At 43.7% G+C, this 14,115-nt stretch overlaps 1 protein-coding gene across 15 annotated transcripts in view; it reads right to left on the minus strand.

Moving 5' to 3' along the window:
- The window catches only part of LOC119652655 (tyrosine-protein phosphatase Lar), a 994,202-nt gene that overhangs the window by 99,755 nt on the left and 880,332 nt on the right, over positions 1–14,115 (minus strand). For all 15 annotated transcript variants that reach the window (XM_038056909.1, XM_038056910.1, XM_038056920.1 and 12 more), the window contains one exon: positions 5,649–5,885. In XM_038056909.1, the coding sequence (XP_037912837.1) occupies positions 5,649–5,885 (237 nt within the window). The remainder of the gene's footprint in view (positions 1–5,648; positions 5,886–14,115) is intronic.

Raw genomic sequence — 14,115 nt, forward strand, 5'->3', positions numbered from 1 at the left:
TTTCGGAGCCCAGGCACCATATAGTGGCAGCCTCCTGATTTTTTTCAGATTTTTCGATTTGGTAGTTTCTGAGAATGGCCCCCTTAAAGAAATGATCACTTTCAACCCTCCACGCTCCCCATCCTTCCAACGAATGTCAAAACTAAGATCGGCTTTGAAAAGTACTAATCGAGACCTTTAATTTGATACACCACATGACTATATTTGATGAAAAAACACCCCCCTTTTGCATGTATGGGGACCCCCCCTTAAATTAAACCTAAAAGGATGTAATTCACTGTATGCATGAGCGTTCACAGTTCCCACCTTTCTACCAAATTTGGTGTCAATTGCTATAACTGTCTCCGAGAAAAATGCGTGTAACGGACAGGCAGACAGACAGTCCAGATCAACCATTGATGCCATCAAAATGGTTACTGGCTTGGCCGAAGATGCAATCCACGGAAGGGGCAGTACTAGCAAATATTGCATAGTGGTGACCCTGGATGTGAGAAATGCATTCAATTCGGCCAATTGGAACCTAATACGGCAATCTCTGGCGAAGATTGGTGTTCCCGCTTATCTTGCAGCTATTGTCAACAGCTATTTACAAGAACGGAGGCTTTGGTATGGCACCGATGACGGACCCCAAGAGTACGTTGTCTCCGCGGGTGTCCCACAGGGCTCCGTACTGGGCCCACTGCTGTGGAACATCATGTACAACGATGTTTTTAATCTTCCCCTTCCGGAGGAAGCCACGGTGGTGAGCTACGCCGATGATATAGCGCTGGTTGTTGTCGCAAAGCATCTCGAAGATGCTGAGTTATACTCATGCGAAGCGATCAGTGCTGTTAAGGGTTGGCTTGAGAGTTCTGGTCTGACACTTGCGGAGGAAAAAACGGAAGCAGTCCTTATCACCAAGCGCCGTAAAAGAAATTTTGCCCGTATTCAAATTGGGAATCATATCATCACTTTTAAGCCTGCGATCAAACACTTGGGAGTGATGATAGATGGGAAGCTTAGCTATAAGGCACACGTGCAGTATGTCTATGACAAAGCATCCACTGCGAGTGTGGCCCTGGCAAGAATGGTGCCGAACGTGGGAGGGCCACGGCATGCTTCTAGGTTGCTTATAGCTAGGGTAGTGAGTTCGATCCTGCTCTATGCAGCTCCAGTTTGGGGAAAGGCATTGCAGGTTACATTTAACGGTAACAAACTGAGTTCAGTCTATAGAAGTCTCAGATGATGCAGCATTCATCATTTCTGGAATGATGCCCATTGACATCTTGGCAGATGAGGTGACGAATATATATAATGCGAAGTATATCTCTCCTTTATCGCAGACGAAGAACGCCGAAAGGGAGAGATCGTTAAATAGATGGCAAGAGCGTTGGGAACGCTCGGGAAAGGGTCGGTGGACACACAGGCTCATCCCTGCCATCAAGGAGTGGTTGGAGAGACGGCACGGTGAGATTAATTATAATCTTACTCAGTTTCTCACGGGGCATGGAGGATATCGCCAGTACCTGTTCAGGTTTAAACTGGATACCTCGTCCGACTGTCCAAACTGCGATGAAGTCCCAGAGGACCCAGAGCATGTATTCTTCCACTGTCCAAGGTTTGTGGAGGAAAGGAAGAACCTAGAGGAGACTCTAGGAGAGGTGCTTGTACCAGAGAATCTGATGCGAAGAATGCTAACATGTCAAGAAGACTGGGATGCGATCAACTCCATGGTGGTATCTATCCAGAGCAAACTGCGAACACGTGTCATTTCACAAAAATTCACGTGTTTTTTCCAATACATGGGTCCGCACCGGTTCCTAAAAAATAAACACGAACACAGAGATCGACGAAATAAATCGAAATAAACGACACGTGAGCTACTCCTGGACATACAAAAAGAACGACTCGACTACGCTTGTGGAGCCGTAAAACTCCGGACCCGAATGCCGCGATCGAAAAGGAGGATCAACGGCGGATCACGTATTGTGATGCGCGGTCTCTGAGGTTTCCACCTTACTTTGCCATCTTCAGGCAGATATCAATTCAGTACAGAAAAAAGAAAAATAAAGAAATGACAAAAAAAAAACTAAAAATAAAAATAAGAAAATGAAGAAATAAAATAATAAAAAAAAAATAAGAAATTTTTTTTTAACATTGTTGCGGCACACTCAAGTTAATACTTCAAATTTATCCTAAAGTCAACACAGTTTATGTCCTTCAGGAACGTTTTCCCGAAAACAACGCTGTTTCGAGCGAGTTTTGTTCACTTTAATCAAATTCGATGCTATTCGCTCTTTTGGTTAGAAAGTGCTGGAATAGCACTCGCAAAGGAAAAGACGGAGGCGGTCCTCATCGCTAAGCACCGCAAGAGAAATTATGTCTGTATTAGAATTGGGAGTGATGACAGACGGAAAACTCAACTTCGTTGGCGCAACAATCCATATTGGATCAGGGCCTTGAAGTGTGTTAGAGCACTTCATTTAAGAGCGTAACAATACACTACAGTACACTGTAGGAGGCAATATGGTCGGCATTGCGCTCGCTTGAGATTAATACCCTGATTTGACTCACAGCTAAGTCCACTAGCATCCGATATCCAGTCACGATAATGAATCCCTCTGCCACCAGTGAGATTTGAACCGCGACCTGTCCCTACGATAGCCTAGCGGTCTAACCATTTGAGTCATCCGGGCACGCGGTCTGCAGAAGAACAGTATGAAGGGTGTGCTCTGTTTTCAGGGCCGTCTCAGATGATGCAGCGTTCGTTATCTCTGGAATGATGCCGATTGGCATCCTAGCAGACGAGATGATGAATATATATAACAACTCCTTTATCGTAGGTGAAAAAAGGCGATAGGTAGAAACCCATGAATGGGTCCATGAGTAGGCAACAGCGATGGGACCAGTCAGAAAAAGGTATTTGGGCTTACAGCTTAATCCCTTTAATCGGGGAGTGACTAGAGAGAAAGTATGAGAAGATCAATTATAATCTCACCCAATTTCTCACCGGCCATAGAGAAAATCGTCCATCCAAACTGCGACAGGGTCCCAGAGGGCCCAGCGCACGTATTCTTCCAATGTCCTCACTTCGTGGGAGGAACATCGAGGAAATTCTGAGTGAAGTTCTGTCACCAGAAAATTTTGTCCGGAGGATGGTAGCTTGCCAGGAGGATTGGGATGCGATCAACTTCATGATTATAGAAACATAGGATGAACAGCGAAAAGCAGAAGAAATGATGGAGGTTGTAGTGACCGCGGCTACGCGACGGGAGCGGAATCTCATTCGGCTCTTTCTTAATTAATTTACTTAAACAATGCATTTAATAGTGTGCAATTGCCTTAATGTTCGCCGCAGATTGCAGATAATTGAATGCATTCGAGCGAATTGATCTTGACAAGAGGCGAATGATTTGCCGCATCCGCAGGCGCATGCGCATGTTGCCGCAACATTGCCTAGGGAGTGAGAAAGGCTATGTAGCGGGAACTTCAGCGGTGCGCGAGGAAAAAAGAACGGGGAGTTACGGTTTGGCTTGCTGAGAAGGTGGAAGGTTGGAGGAGCACCGGGGAAGAGCCGCGAAGTGAGACTAGGGAGAAGAAAAGAAGAAGGTGTTGAAGCGGTGCGCCAGGAGAGAAAAAAGGGAAAGGAGGCGAAGCAGCCCAGACGGGAGGGAAGAAGGAAAAGAAAGAAGAAGTGACAGTTGGAAGGAATTATTATGAATAAATTCAGGCCGACGAAGGTGAAGTGCTTTACTTTGTGACGGGATTGATCGTGAGTGTCAAACATTGTGGAGAAATCCCAGAAAGATCTTCGCTAATAGGAAAAGACCGATGTGTACAGCTAAGAAACGTGTGGATTCTAGCATAATATGAGTAATCGTTTACGTAAGAGTTTAAGCAATACGCCTGCTAATAATATTTATATATAAATGAATTATTTTTTTTATAATCGTTTTCCTTATAAAATTGTTTTTAGAACTTTGTACACCAGCCGCAATCCGAGCTCGGAGTGACGTCCTGGGTGAGTTATTGTTTTCATTTTTCTTTTTCTTATTTTCTTATTTTTTTTCTTGTTTTTCTTTTATTTATTTTCTTTTCCTTCGTTGAATTTTATCTTCATTTTCTTTATTTGAATTATTGTTATGAAATTGATTGGAACAATGAATATTAATGCATAAATAGTGCAATAGTAGTTTGAGGACTTCCTCCCTTTCGAATCCTCCTCGGAATAGACACGTTGTTTTGAGTAATGAAGCGTGAGGATCAAAGCGCTCAAAGGACCCCCCCCACATTCCCGAGCCTGACTAGCACAGAGGCGTGCAAGAACGTGTCGACCGTGCACTTTGATGGAGCTTCAATCTTTGTGGGCGGACCTTCACGGTCAATTTAGCCAATTTGTTTAGATTTTTAGGATAGCTCTGCCCTCTAGGTCGTCATCGGCCACTCAGGATGATCGACTTGATCTCCTATTCGCACTTATATCATTACAAGGTAGGGATAGAAGGAAGGAGGCCAAGCTAAATTAAGCCCCGTAAAGGTGGTTCCACAGGGTACGAGGGGGGAGGCGAGTCGGGGATGGTTTTAATGGGTAAAGATTTTAAAGATTTCCACCTACTTAAAGAAAGACAGACGGACGGATAAACAGACAGACATTGAATATTGTTTGCAATCAAAATGTTTAAAAGGACGCACTTAATAGCTGCAGAGGGTAAAAGGGCTGAGGAGAAGAAGGAACTTCTTCATATCTGAGACTTTAATATTTCACTTGAATGTCAATTATTCTCGTTAACTATGACGTCAGCATGATATGTTTGAACTGCTATAATTGTGGCACTAATGGCTGGATTTGGCGTGCGTATGGAAGACATTGTCCTCTATGCTGGTGCAAAATTTGGTACTCCTGGGATGAAATTAAGGGTTCTAGTCAATTTTTAAAAGTTTATAATATACAATTAGTAAGTATATTTGAGCAGATGTCGGAATGGGAGAAATTTTGGGGCTTAGTTTTCATAAACGCACCATCCTGATTTGTTTCGGATTTTTGGATAGGGTAGTTTCCGAAAATGAGTCCTATCTTACTGTAAGTGTACACATTTTGACTCCTTACTCGTGCCCTTTACTATACCCGTCAAAACTAATATCAGTTTCGGAAAATATTATATCGCACCCCCATGACTATATTCGATGAAAAAAGATTTTGCATATATGGTGCCTTTTATGTCACTTATTGAACGCGTGGGATTTTATAGTTCTCATGTGTTCACCAAATTTCGTTCAAATCGGTTTAGAATCGGATTTTAATAAGGTTTTGCTTTGGACAAAACCATAAAAATCATTCTATTGAATTGGTAGAAACTACGATGCCAATTTCTAGCTTTCATATTTTTAAAAAAGATGGCATCATTTGAACAGCTATTAATCCATTCCAAATCTAGTTTTAGAGGCTCATTGTCCTGTGAAGTACCGTATACTCCTCATGATATATTTATCCAAGCCAATATGCAGAAGGCCCATTAAATAAATCATCCCCGTGGCCTGTAGTGTTTACTTGGTAGTCGATGTTAGTCCAGTAAAGACCATGTATCTATTTAACAGAAGCCTGAAATCTCGCCCGGAACGTAATTTTATCTACGTATGAAAGCCCGACCAAATATCATGCAGAAACCTACCTTTCATCCATTTTACATGGGGCATCGGTGACCCAACCGCAACGCACGATAGATTCAAATTCGCTCCAAGCATCACTTCGTTCAGGGGTTCAGGTGGACGGGAAAATGTTGGTGGTACTCGACGAACTTTCACATATAGGGATGTAGCTTTCGAATGTTCTGTTCCTACTGAATTTTCCGCAACACATTCGTATTTACCTTGATCCACTTCACTACTATTTACAATTTGAAGGCTTCCTGTAAATAGAAAAATTGGGAAATGATGGATTAGACACGAAAATATTGATCTGAATGGAATGAAACACTGCTTCCCGTTGAAATTACGATGGGGATGGATTTGTAGAGATATCTTTTCCTGAGGCGAATCCCCCCAAACCAATTGATTTAATCTGTTTTTGAAATCGTGAATGTCACATACGTTAGAGGACACTCCAAGAGCCTTTTATACTCCGAGAGTTAAAAAAGGAACTCATAATTCATTGGTCGTCCTTTTCCCTGCACACTATATTCTGATATTCCATATTTCCTAGGCTCAATATTTAACCTGCATGGCAAATAGAGGAAAAGTATATTCTGGGAAAAAAGATAAGCCTTGGAATTTATATTGTCCAATAACTGTGTACTTTGGAAATGAAATAATCGACGACACACCATTCACGCAGGTGAATAAAGAGTATGTGGACAAGCAGAACAAATCCACGGCCTAGTGTCGGAGAATTAAAATTTAAATCGACAAAAAGCAATTAAAAGTATTCAGAAATACAATTTAATTCATCATTGTCCGCATTCATATATCCTTTAATGGCTGTCATTCAATTCATAGGGGATGGAATGCAGGTTCACGTTCTGGAAATATTTTTATTATGATTGCCATCAGAATGGAAGAAATATATACCATTTAAGAGTAATAAAAGTGTTTAATTTATTTTTGTTCAAGATAATGTACCTAAAGGATTTCGCGTAGCCGGAAGGGATGAAAATTCAGCTTGAGTTTTGGTATGTGTACTGAGACACGGTACACAATTTATCAGGCTTCGATAGGCGTTACTAAAGAAAATCAATACCATTAAAGTCTTCTTCTTTTTCTTTAGCCTTTGTCCCGTTCACAAGCGGGGTCGGCTCATCGTGATCGGTTTCGCTACTTGGCTCTATCGAATGCCTGATCTGGGTGCAATCTCGAGGCTTTCGACTCCCCATCTAGCGTATCAAGCCACTGTTGTTTAGGTCTGCCTTTTGGTCGTTTACCATCGACTTCGATGTTCAGACCAATCTTGGCAAGTGAATTCTCGTTAGCACCATACCATCGAAGACGTCCCTCTCGCAACTTTTCCACGATCGGTGCAATCCCATAACGATCGCGGATATCCTTATTTCGGATGTGATCAAAACGTGTCACGCCACTAGTCCAACGTAACATCTTCGTCTCCATTACCGCAAGACGTGGTTCATTGTCTTTTATAGTCGGCCAACACTCAGAACCATAGAATGCGACAGGACGGATGACATTGCGGTAAATTTTAGATTTAAGACGTTCGTTGATACGTTGATCACAAAGAAGCAAGAAGCAATTTCATAACGCAACTGCTGATAACGTTGACCCGACGTGTTTAAATCGCTCAGTTCTGGGCAGATCACTGCCGCTGACAGTGATTGTGCCTGTTTCATGGGGATCGGTCGTCAAAAATTCAGTTTTGTTTAAATTCAATCTGAGACCGTGTTGCATGAGGCGATCATTCCATTTTTGAACAAGTTGCTCGAGATCATTTTTCTTATCAGATGCTAGGAAAACATCATCTGCTGCTGGACGTTGGATATCCCGTGTGACGGTGTCCATAACAAGAATAAAGGGGAGTGGTGAGAGGGCGCTTCCTTGATGAACATCAAAAGAGACACGAAGTGGTTTTGATACACCCGCCATACTTCGAACTTTACTTTTCGGATCGTCGTAGAGCAATTGAACCCAGCGCACGAGTTCTTCTGGCACGAAGTGTTGTCGTAGAGCATACCAGATGAGTTCGTCTGGCATACGGTCAAACGCTTTCTCTAAATCTAGAAAGGCAATATAAAGAGGGCGATGCTTCTCACGGTGTTTCACCATGAGTAACCGCGCAGCGTGTATTGCGTCAGTAGTTCCGCAATTCTGCTGGACTACCTTTCTTTTTTCATATTGGGACAGTGGTACTTTCTTGCCAGTCAGGTGTTCTTCCTCACTGAATAACTCGATTAAAAAATTCACTGAGCCACAGTGTTGGGTCCCAGCTCTTCGCTTTCCAGAGCTCAGATGCGATGTCGTCAGGTCCTGTGGCTTCAATTGCGCTGACACATGACAGGGGGGGGGGGGGGGGGTTTAACGTGAGTACCTGCCGTGAAGGCATAATCGCACGGTCCTCTTCGGACACGGATTGATTTTAGGACCACAATCAGAGCCCCGCCATGCAAGTACAGCGATCCTGGTTTATACTGAGTGCAGGCTCAGCATTCATAACAGTGGATGCGAGGCCTTTCTAACACCTCTGCCGCAACTAAGGGGTACGGCACCCGAGTTGTACAGCGCAACTCCACGCTTGAGCTCCGAGGAGCTCCGCCCGCGATGTAGGCATAACCACAACCACCATGAAACTCCCACTAGGAGGCCAACCGCAACTAAACGGGCCGAGAACACATTCTCCAGGAATTCTCCTGGAGCATATTCTCTCAGAGGGTCGTCCCGATTCCCATGGTACCAGATAACCTCTGGTGAGGCTTCGTGGCAGAGCCACTTCAGATCAATCCCTTGCAGACTCGGGTCTGATCACCCTCCTTGAGTACGTGGGGACGGAACTCCCCAACGGGTTAACTGGAGTTGCGCTGACAGGTGGAACTGGTCCGAATGTCGGCAATGATTGTGGAAGTGGAGGATGAGCAAATTTTTCAGTTGAAATCTCCTCGAAGTATCCTCGCCACCTATCCGTTGCGGCTCGACGGTTGGTAAGCAAAGTACCGTTCTTGTCATTAACACAACAGAAGTGTTCGATATCCTGTGTACGTTCATCACGGCTTTTAGCAAGTCGATACAGATCTCTCTCGCCATCCCGAGTGTTCAATTTATCGTAAAGATTTGTGTAATGGTTCGCTCGGGTGATAGCGACCGCTTTCTATGCTTCCCGGTTGGCATTCTTATAAATTTGCCAATTAGCAGGCGTTTTTTCGTCGAGAAATTTGTGATAGAGGCGTTTCTTTTCACGGACCTCCATTTCAACATCATTCATTCCAAAGCCAAGTATCTCGGTTGATGTACCGCTTACCCGGCTTGGTGACCCCGAGGGTTGCAGAGGCCGCTTTGTTGTGGATTGTGTCTTTCATTTGGTTCCATGATTCTTCCACATTCGTAATGGTCGACAATCGTATGAGTGAGATCGTTTTTTCTTTCTTCTCACCAGATCGCCACCATTTGAAGCGCCGCGAGCCAGTGCGTTCCTCACGCTGTTTTATCGGTGGCTTAATTCGCAGGACGGCAATCAACCGTCGATGTTGAGGTGCGATGGTCTCATAGGGAACGAATTTGCAATCAGTGACAGTGGTAAAATGTCAGCGTCTTATGAGAATATAATCGATTTGCGTTTTACTGTTCCCACTATAAAATGTAGGAAGATGAGACAATCGTTTGATGAATCATGTATTCATAAGTACAAAGTTATGGGTGTCCACAAAATCGATTACACGCTCGCCACCCTCATTGCGCGCTCCGAACCCCTTTCCCCCTTAGCGCCTGTTACTATCTGCCTTTTCACCCACATGACCATTAAAGTCGCCGGCAATAATAATACAGTGGTCAGCAGGCACGTGACAAGTCTTTTCATCGAGAAGTTGCCAGAAGACATCTTTCTCGGCATCAGGTCGACCTGTCTGTGGTGCGTACGCGGTGAAGAAGTGAATAGTGCGATCAGCTGATATAATGGTGAGCTTCATCAGCCGATCATCAAATCGTTCGATTTCTTTAATGACATCACGGAAGCCCTCTGAGATGACAATGCCAACATCTTATTGAGTGTGTGGGTTACCAAAATAGAGAAATTTATAGCCATTTTTACCGCGTTCGCGTTCAATGTCGCAGCTTTTGGCACCAGACCATCGGGTTTCTTGCAGAGCGCAGATATCAATGCGCCTTTTCCGAAGGGCTCTTGTTTGATGCTCGGTCTTTCCAGTTAGGGTACCGACATTTAGCTAGCAGACACGTATTTGTTTTGTTTGTTTTGTTTGGACTAAGTTGCTTACGACCTGACGCCGTCCATGCGTCAAGAACCCTTGCCCATTTCTCGACAGAACCGGGGCCCGTCCTGCCGCGTCGACTAAGGTGGACGCCCTAGCATTTCTCCGAGGCTTGTGACTCAATCCGATCAGCATGTTTGCAACGACATTGTATGCATTTGCTTGGTCGGCCTTGGTCGGATTTAGCATAGTGGAATACCTCCAACTATACTCTATTTATCTCTTTCCCTGATCTAAGCATTTTATTTTTGTTTTACTGAGAATAGTGCAGAGTACGTTGCCTCAAACCCTCCTCCTTTACCTGGGCTTGGGACCAGCATACTATGTTAAAGTATTCTAAGGCAATAACATAAATAGCTTTCCCACGTTTACCATACGCACGCATATCCAAAGACAATGCCAAACAAAGGCTTTCACTTTCCTCCTTGAATCCCTTCCAGCCATTCACAGGCAATTCCCGTAAAATCAACATCTCATTACCGTTTGATAGAGACATATTCAATGTACATAAGTACACATTCAAGCGGTAATTTGTGAGCTAATTAAGACAATTGAAAATTCACTTCGATCCAGTTCTTTGGTTATTCGACTGGCTTAATCCCCCCCCCCCCCCTCCAACCCAATTAACAAAGTCAACATTGATCTTGAGTCGTTACCAAGTGTATTCGGCATACCCACACGCATATATGAATAGAATACGAGTAACATACATTACGTGCAACTTACGACTATATGAATCCCTAAAGAGGATACCGATTGAGGCAAATCGTTCGTATACACATTCAGTCGGAATATAGCCAACTAAAGGGGTCCCTGAGTATATATGTTACGTAAAAACAACGAGACTAACGTCTTCATCGTCGAAGCAGTTAACCTTGTTTCTGGATACTTCCCAAACTTACTTTTGGTAGTGTCTATAATTTGCTGAATTTGAGTATCTGCCATCTACATAGATACATATATAGGGATGTCATCCTTTTAGGAAGTCATTGTTATTGCAAACATATTGGGGAGCGTCTGATTACTTACGGAGATAATCTTTCTTGCTAACTCTGCTCCCATTAGTTTTCGGTTTATCGTACACTATCGTCTGGGTAAATTATTGCTAAAATTGTAATTTTGATTTATAGTCAGAAAGTTTTGTGTGCAATGAACAATATTGAGCAAGTACGAGTAGATATGTGCTTAAGGATAGCTGATCAATTGCATTTTACTGCGACTGCAGGGTTGAAGTTTTTGCTCTAGCTCTTCGCCCATTGCAAACACCGATACAAAGTATGTTTAGAAACAATATGCCATTAACCGCTACATAGAGCATACCACGTAAACCACATATACGAGCTACCGAAACGGGGTCTAGCCCTCCCCACAATTTTCTAAAAAGCTTGCATTGATCCTCCACTTTTTTAGCCCATGTAGCGCGAGAAAAATTGCGTTTTTTATGAAAATTAGCACGAACGAGACCGGCTGATCGATGGACAGCAGAAAAGCTGAATCGGAGGTTTGAGGTTGTGTAGTACGGGAGAGTAGGCGTGTAACTAATGTGAAGTAGTCCAAGGAATTCTGTTTGTGCTTTTTTCCCAGAGACCTGTCGTAGATAAAAAGGACTTGATAGGAAGACGGTGTACTGAGATTTCAAAGATCTTGTGAAGCACGCTAACAGTAGACCTCTTATCTACGATCACCAGAAAGGACTTTCATGATGCTTTATACAGTTGCAAAATCGTCGCTGTCTGTGCCAGCACCTGCTTCACCCAGTAGCGCGACGATGGAAGTCATTTTTCCATGGCACACACTAGGTTGCACTTCTTATAGTTTTTTACTGTAATGGAGTTCTAGCGGGTCGCGCTCATTTCTACTCACAGCTGTCAACGGAACTCAACTCAACTCCTTATGTCCATCGATCCACCTCCACGTTTCCACTGTTAGTCAAGTCCTGCAATGTACTTCTAGGATGCGGCCAGCCACTTCATCTCCACCACAGGTAAAGGCCCTTTTGATGAAGGATCAATATTTTGGACCAGTGTTGTTTAAATTTTGTGTTGCTTGCAAAGCAGGAAAGATTTGTCACTGCTGGACGACAGCCGAATCGCGGAGACGGCCCGTATTGATATTGGGTCGCCAACGTTCTACTACTCTGCTAGCAGACGCGGTAGGGACGCTCAAGCCAAGATAAGCTATCATCACATGAAGTCAGCATCTTTTATGTTAAACATATTTAGAAGACAACTCCTAAATCTACTGAAGATCGTCATATAGTCGTTCTGATTAGATGTTTGTTGCCAACCCAACCAACTTCGTGACCGGTACTGGCTCCCTGTACTTGAACAATGCTTACCATTAGGCCCTCCAGAGTACAAAAACGCAATGCCACAAAACGTAAAGAAAGACTCTCCAAAGGAGGTCTAACGAAAGAGAGACGTAAAGTGGGGCGGGGATTGCCCCCGAGCTTGTAGATTACTAGGGAGTCGGGTTGAAAATTTCAATGGAAAAAGCAATAATCAAAGGGGCCGTATAATTTTCACCCACTGGTTACTGGAAATTACCAAAAAAAAAAACAATTATCGACATCGTTGCCGTATATTTCTCTTTTCTGACCTTGATGCCGTAAATGCTACGGAGAATTCTTACGCACTTTCTTCGTGGATAGAGGACAGGAGGAGGCATTTATGTTTTGGCAATCACGTGAATATTTGACAATACATCCATACCAACTTAAAACGAACCAATCACAAAGAAGGATTTCACTTATCTTTTCCCGCAGTCAACGCGGAAATCCTAATTTTCCACATTAATATTTGGAAATTGGGATAAGGTTGATGGTTGGCAGCAGAAACTCAATAAAAGGCTTTTTAAGGTTTAGTTTGTAAAACAAAATCAAATCGATTCAATGTCTGTCTGTCTGTCTCTTTTTAGATGGATGGAGATGAACATCTTAGAAAGACACTGCGCGGCAAGCTGCAGCAATGTTTTGGATTCTCATCCACTAAAACCACCCCCACTTTCGCCTTCTTGCTTCTCCTCGGAACCGCCACAAAGCATTATTTCGCGGAGAGGACTGGGTTTTAAGCGACCAAACCATCTTCTTCGCGTCCTCCTTGTGCGCTCCACTTTTCCAAGTTCCGCTTGTATACTTTTGATTGTGGAGTTCACCGTACACCGGTTTCCCGTCGACTTCAGCATTTCCCTGACGATGTTCTGCGGGCTTATATGCTGATTTTCAGAGAGTCTTCCAGGCTCCTACTCTCTGAGTAAAATCGTGGACAGCGGAATGTTATATGCCCCGGATCCTCAGGTGTGCAGACAATGGAATATAACATGCTCTGGGTCCTTATGTGTGCAACCACGTTCAGGACAAAAGGGAGAATTATTCAACCTGAATTGGTGAAGATACTTCCTGTAACTACCATGCCCTCACAGGAATTGTTTCAGATGTTAATTAATCACGCCGTGCCGTCGTTGAATCAACTCCTCAACGTGTGGACTCAGTGACCCCTCTGGGAGTCCCCGTTGCTGCTACTTTTCCAGCAACTCTCGCCTTGCTGCCTTTCGGTATTCTATATCCTTGCCAGGTGAATTTGTTCTCCTTTTCTCGAACAGATAGCGTGTTTGACTTACCAGAATGCCCACCGGGATCATTCTCGCAATGAGACACGCGCTCCAGTCAACGACTGTATTTTGGACTAATGTTAGGCATCACCCGCGCTAATGATATCCTGGTATTTGCCTCACAGGCATAGTCCAGTTGTTCCGTGAAATTGGTTTTAGTGTCAATCGTCACTCACAGGTATTTGATAACCGACTTCGAGCCCAATTTTATGGCACTGATGGTTTCGTTAGGGTACCCTTCAACGCCTTCAGGTTATTTCGCGACGATAACCAGGGCTAGATCATCTGCGAAACCGATTATCCTGCATACTTTGGCACGGGAAGGACAAGGACTCCATTATATATTACATTTCATAGAAGAAGACCCAACACTAAGCCCTGTGGTACTCTTGTTGTGATGGTGTACTGCTTGGATCCATCATCCGTGTGGTACCAAAGTGCCTCTCCGAGAGGTAACTTTCGAGGGGTTTAGTCAAATGATCAGGACACCCGTTTTAGCCGGGGAGCATTTTATTTATTTATTATTTATTTCAATTGAATGCATTTTTGACTTCCAAGGTCACCACGGCACGGTCCAATAGTCCGCTCTTTTATTCAATGATAGGAATTG

This window comes from Hermetia illucens, chromosome 3 (assembly GCF_905115235.1).
Source record: "Hermetia illucens chromosome 3, iHerIll2.2.curated.20191125, whole genome shotgun sequence".
Lineage (NCBI taxonomy): Eukaryota > Metazoa > Arthropoda > Insecta > Diptera > Stratiomyidae > Hermetia > Hermetia illucens.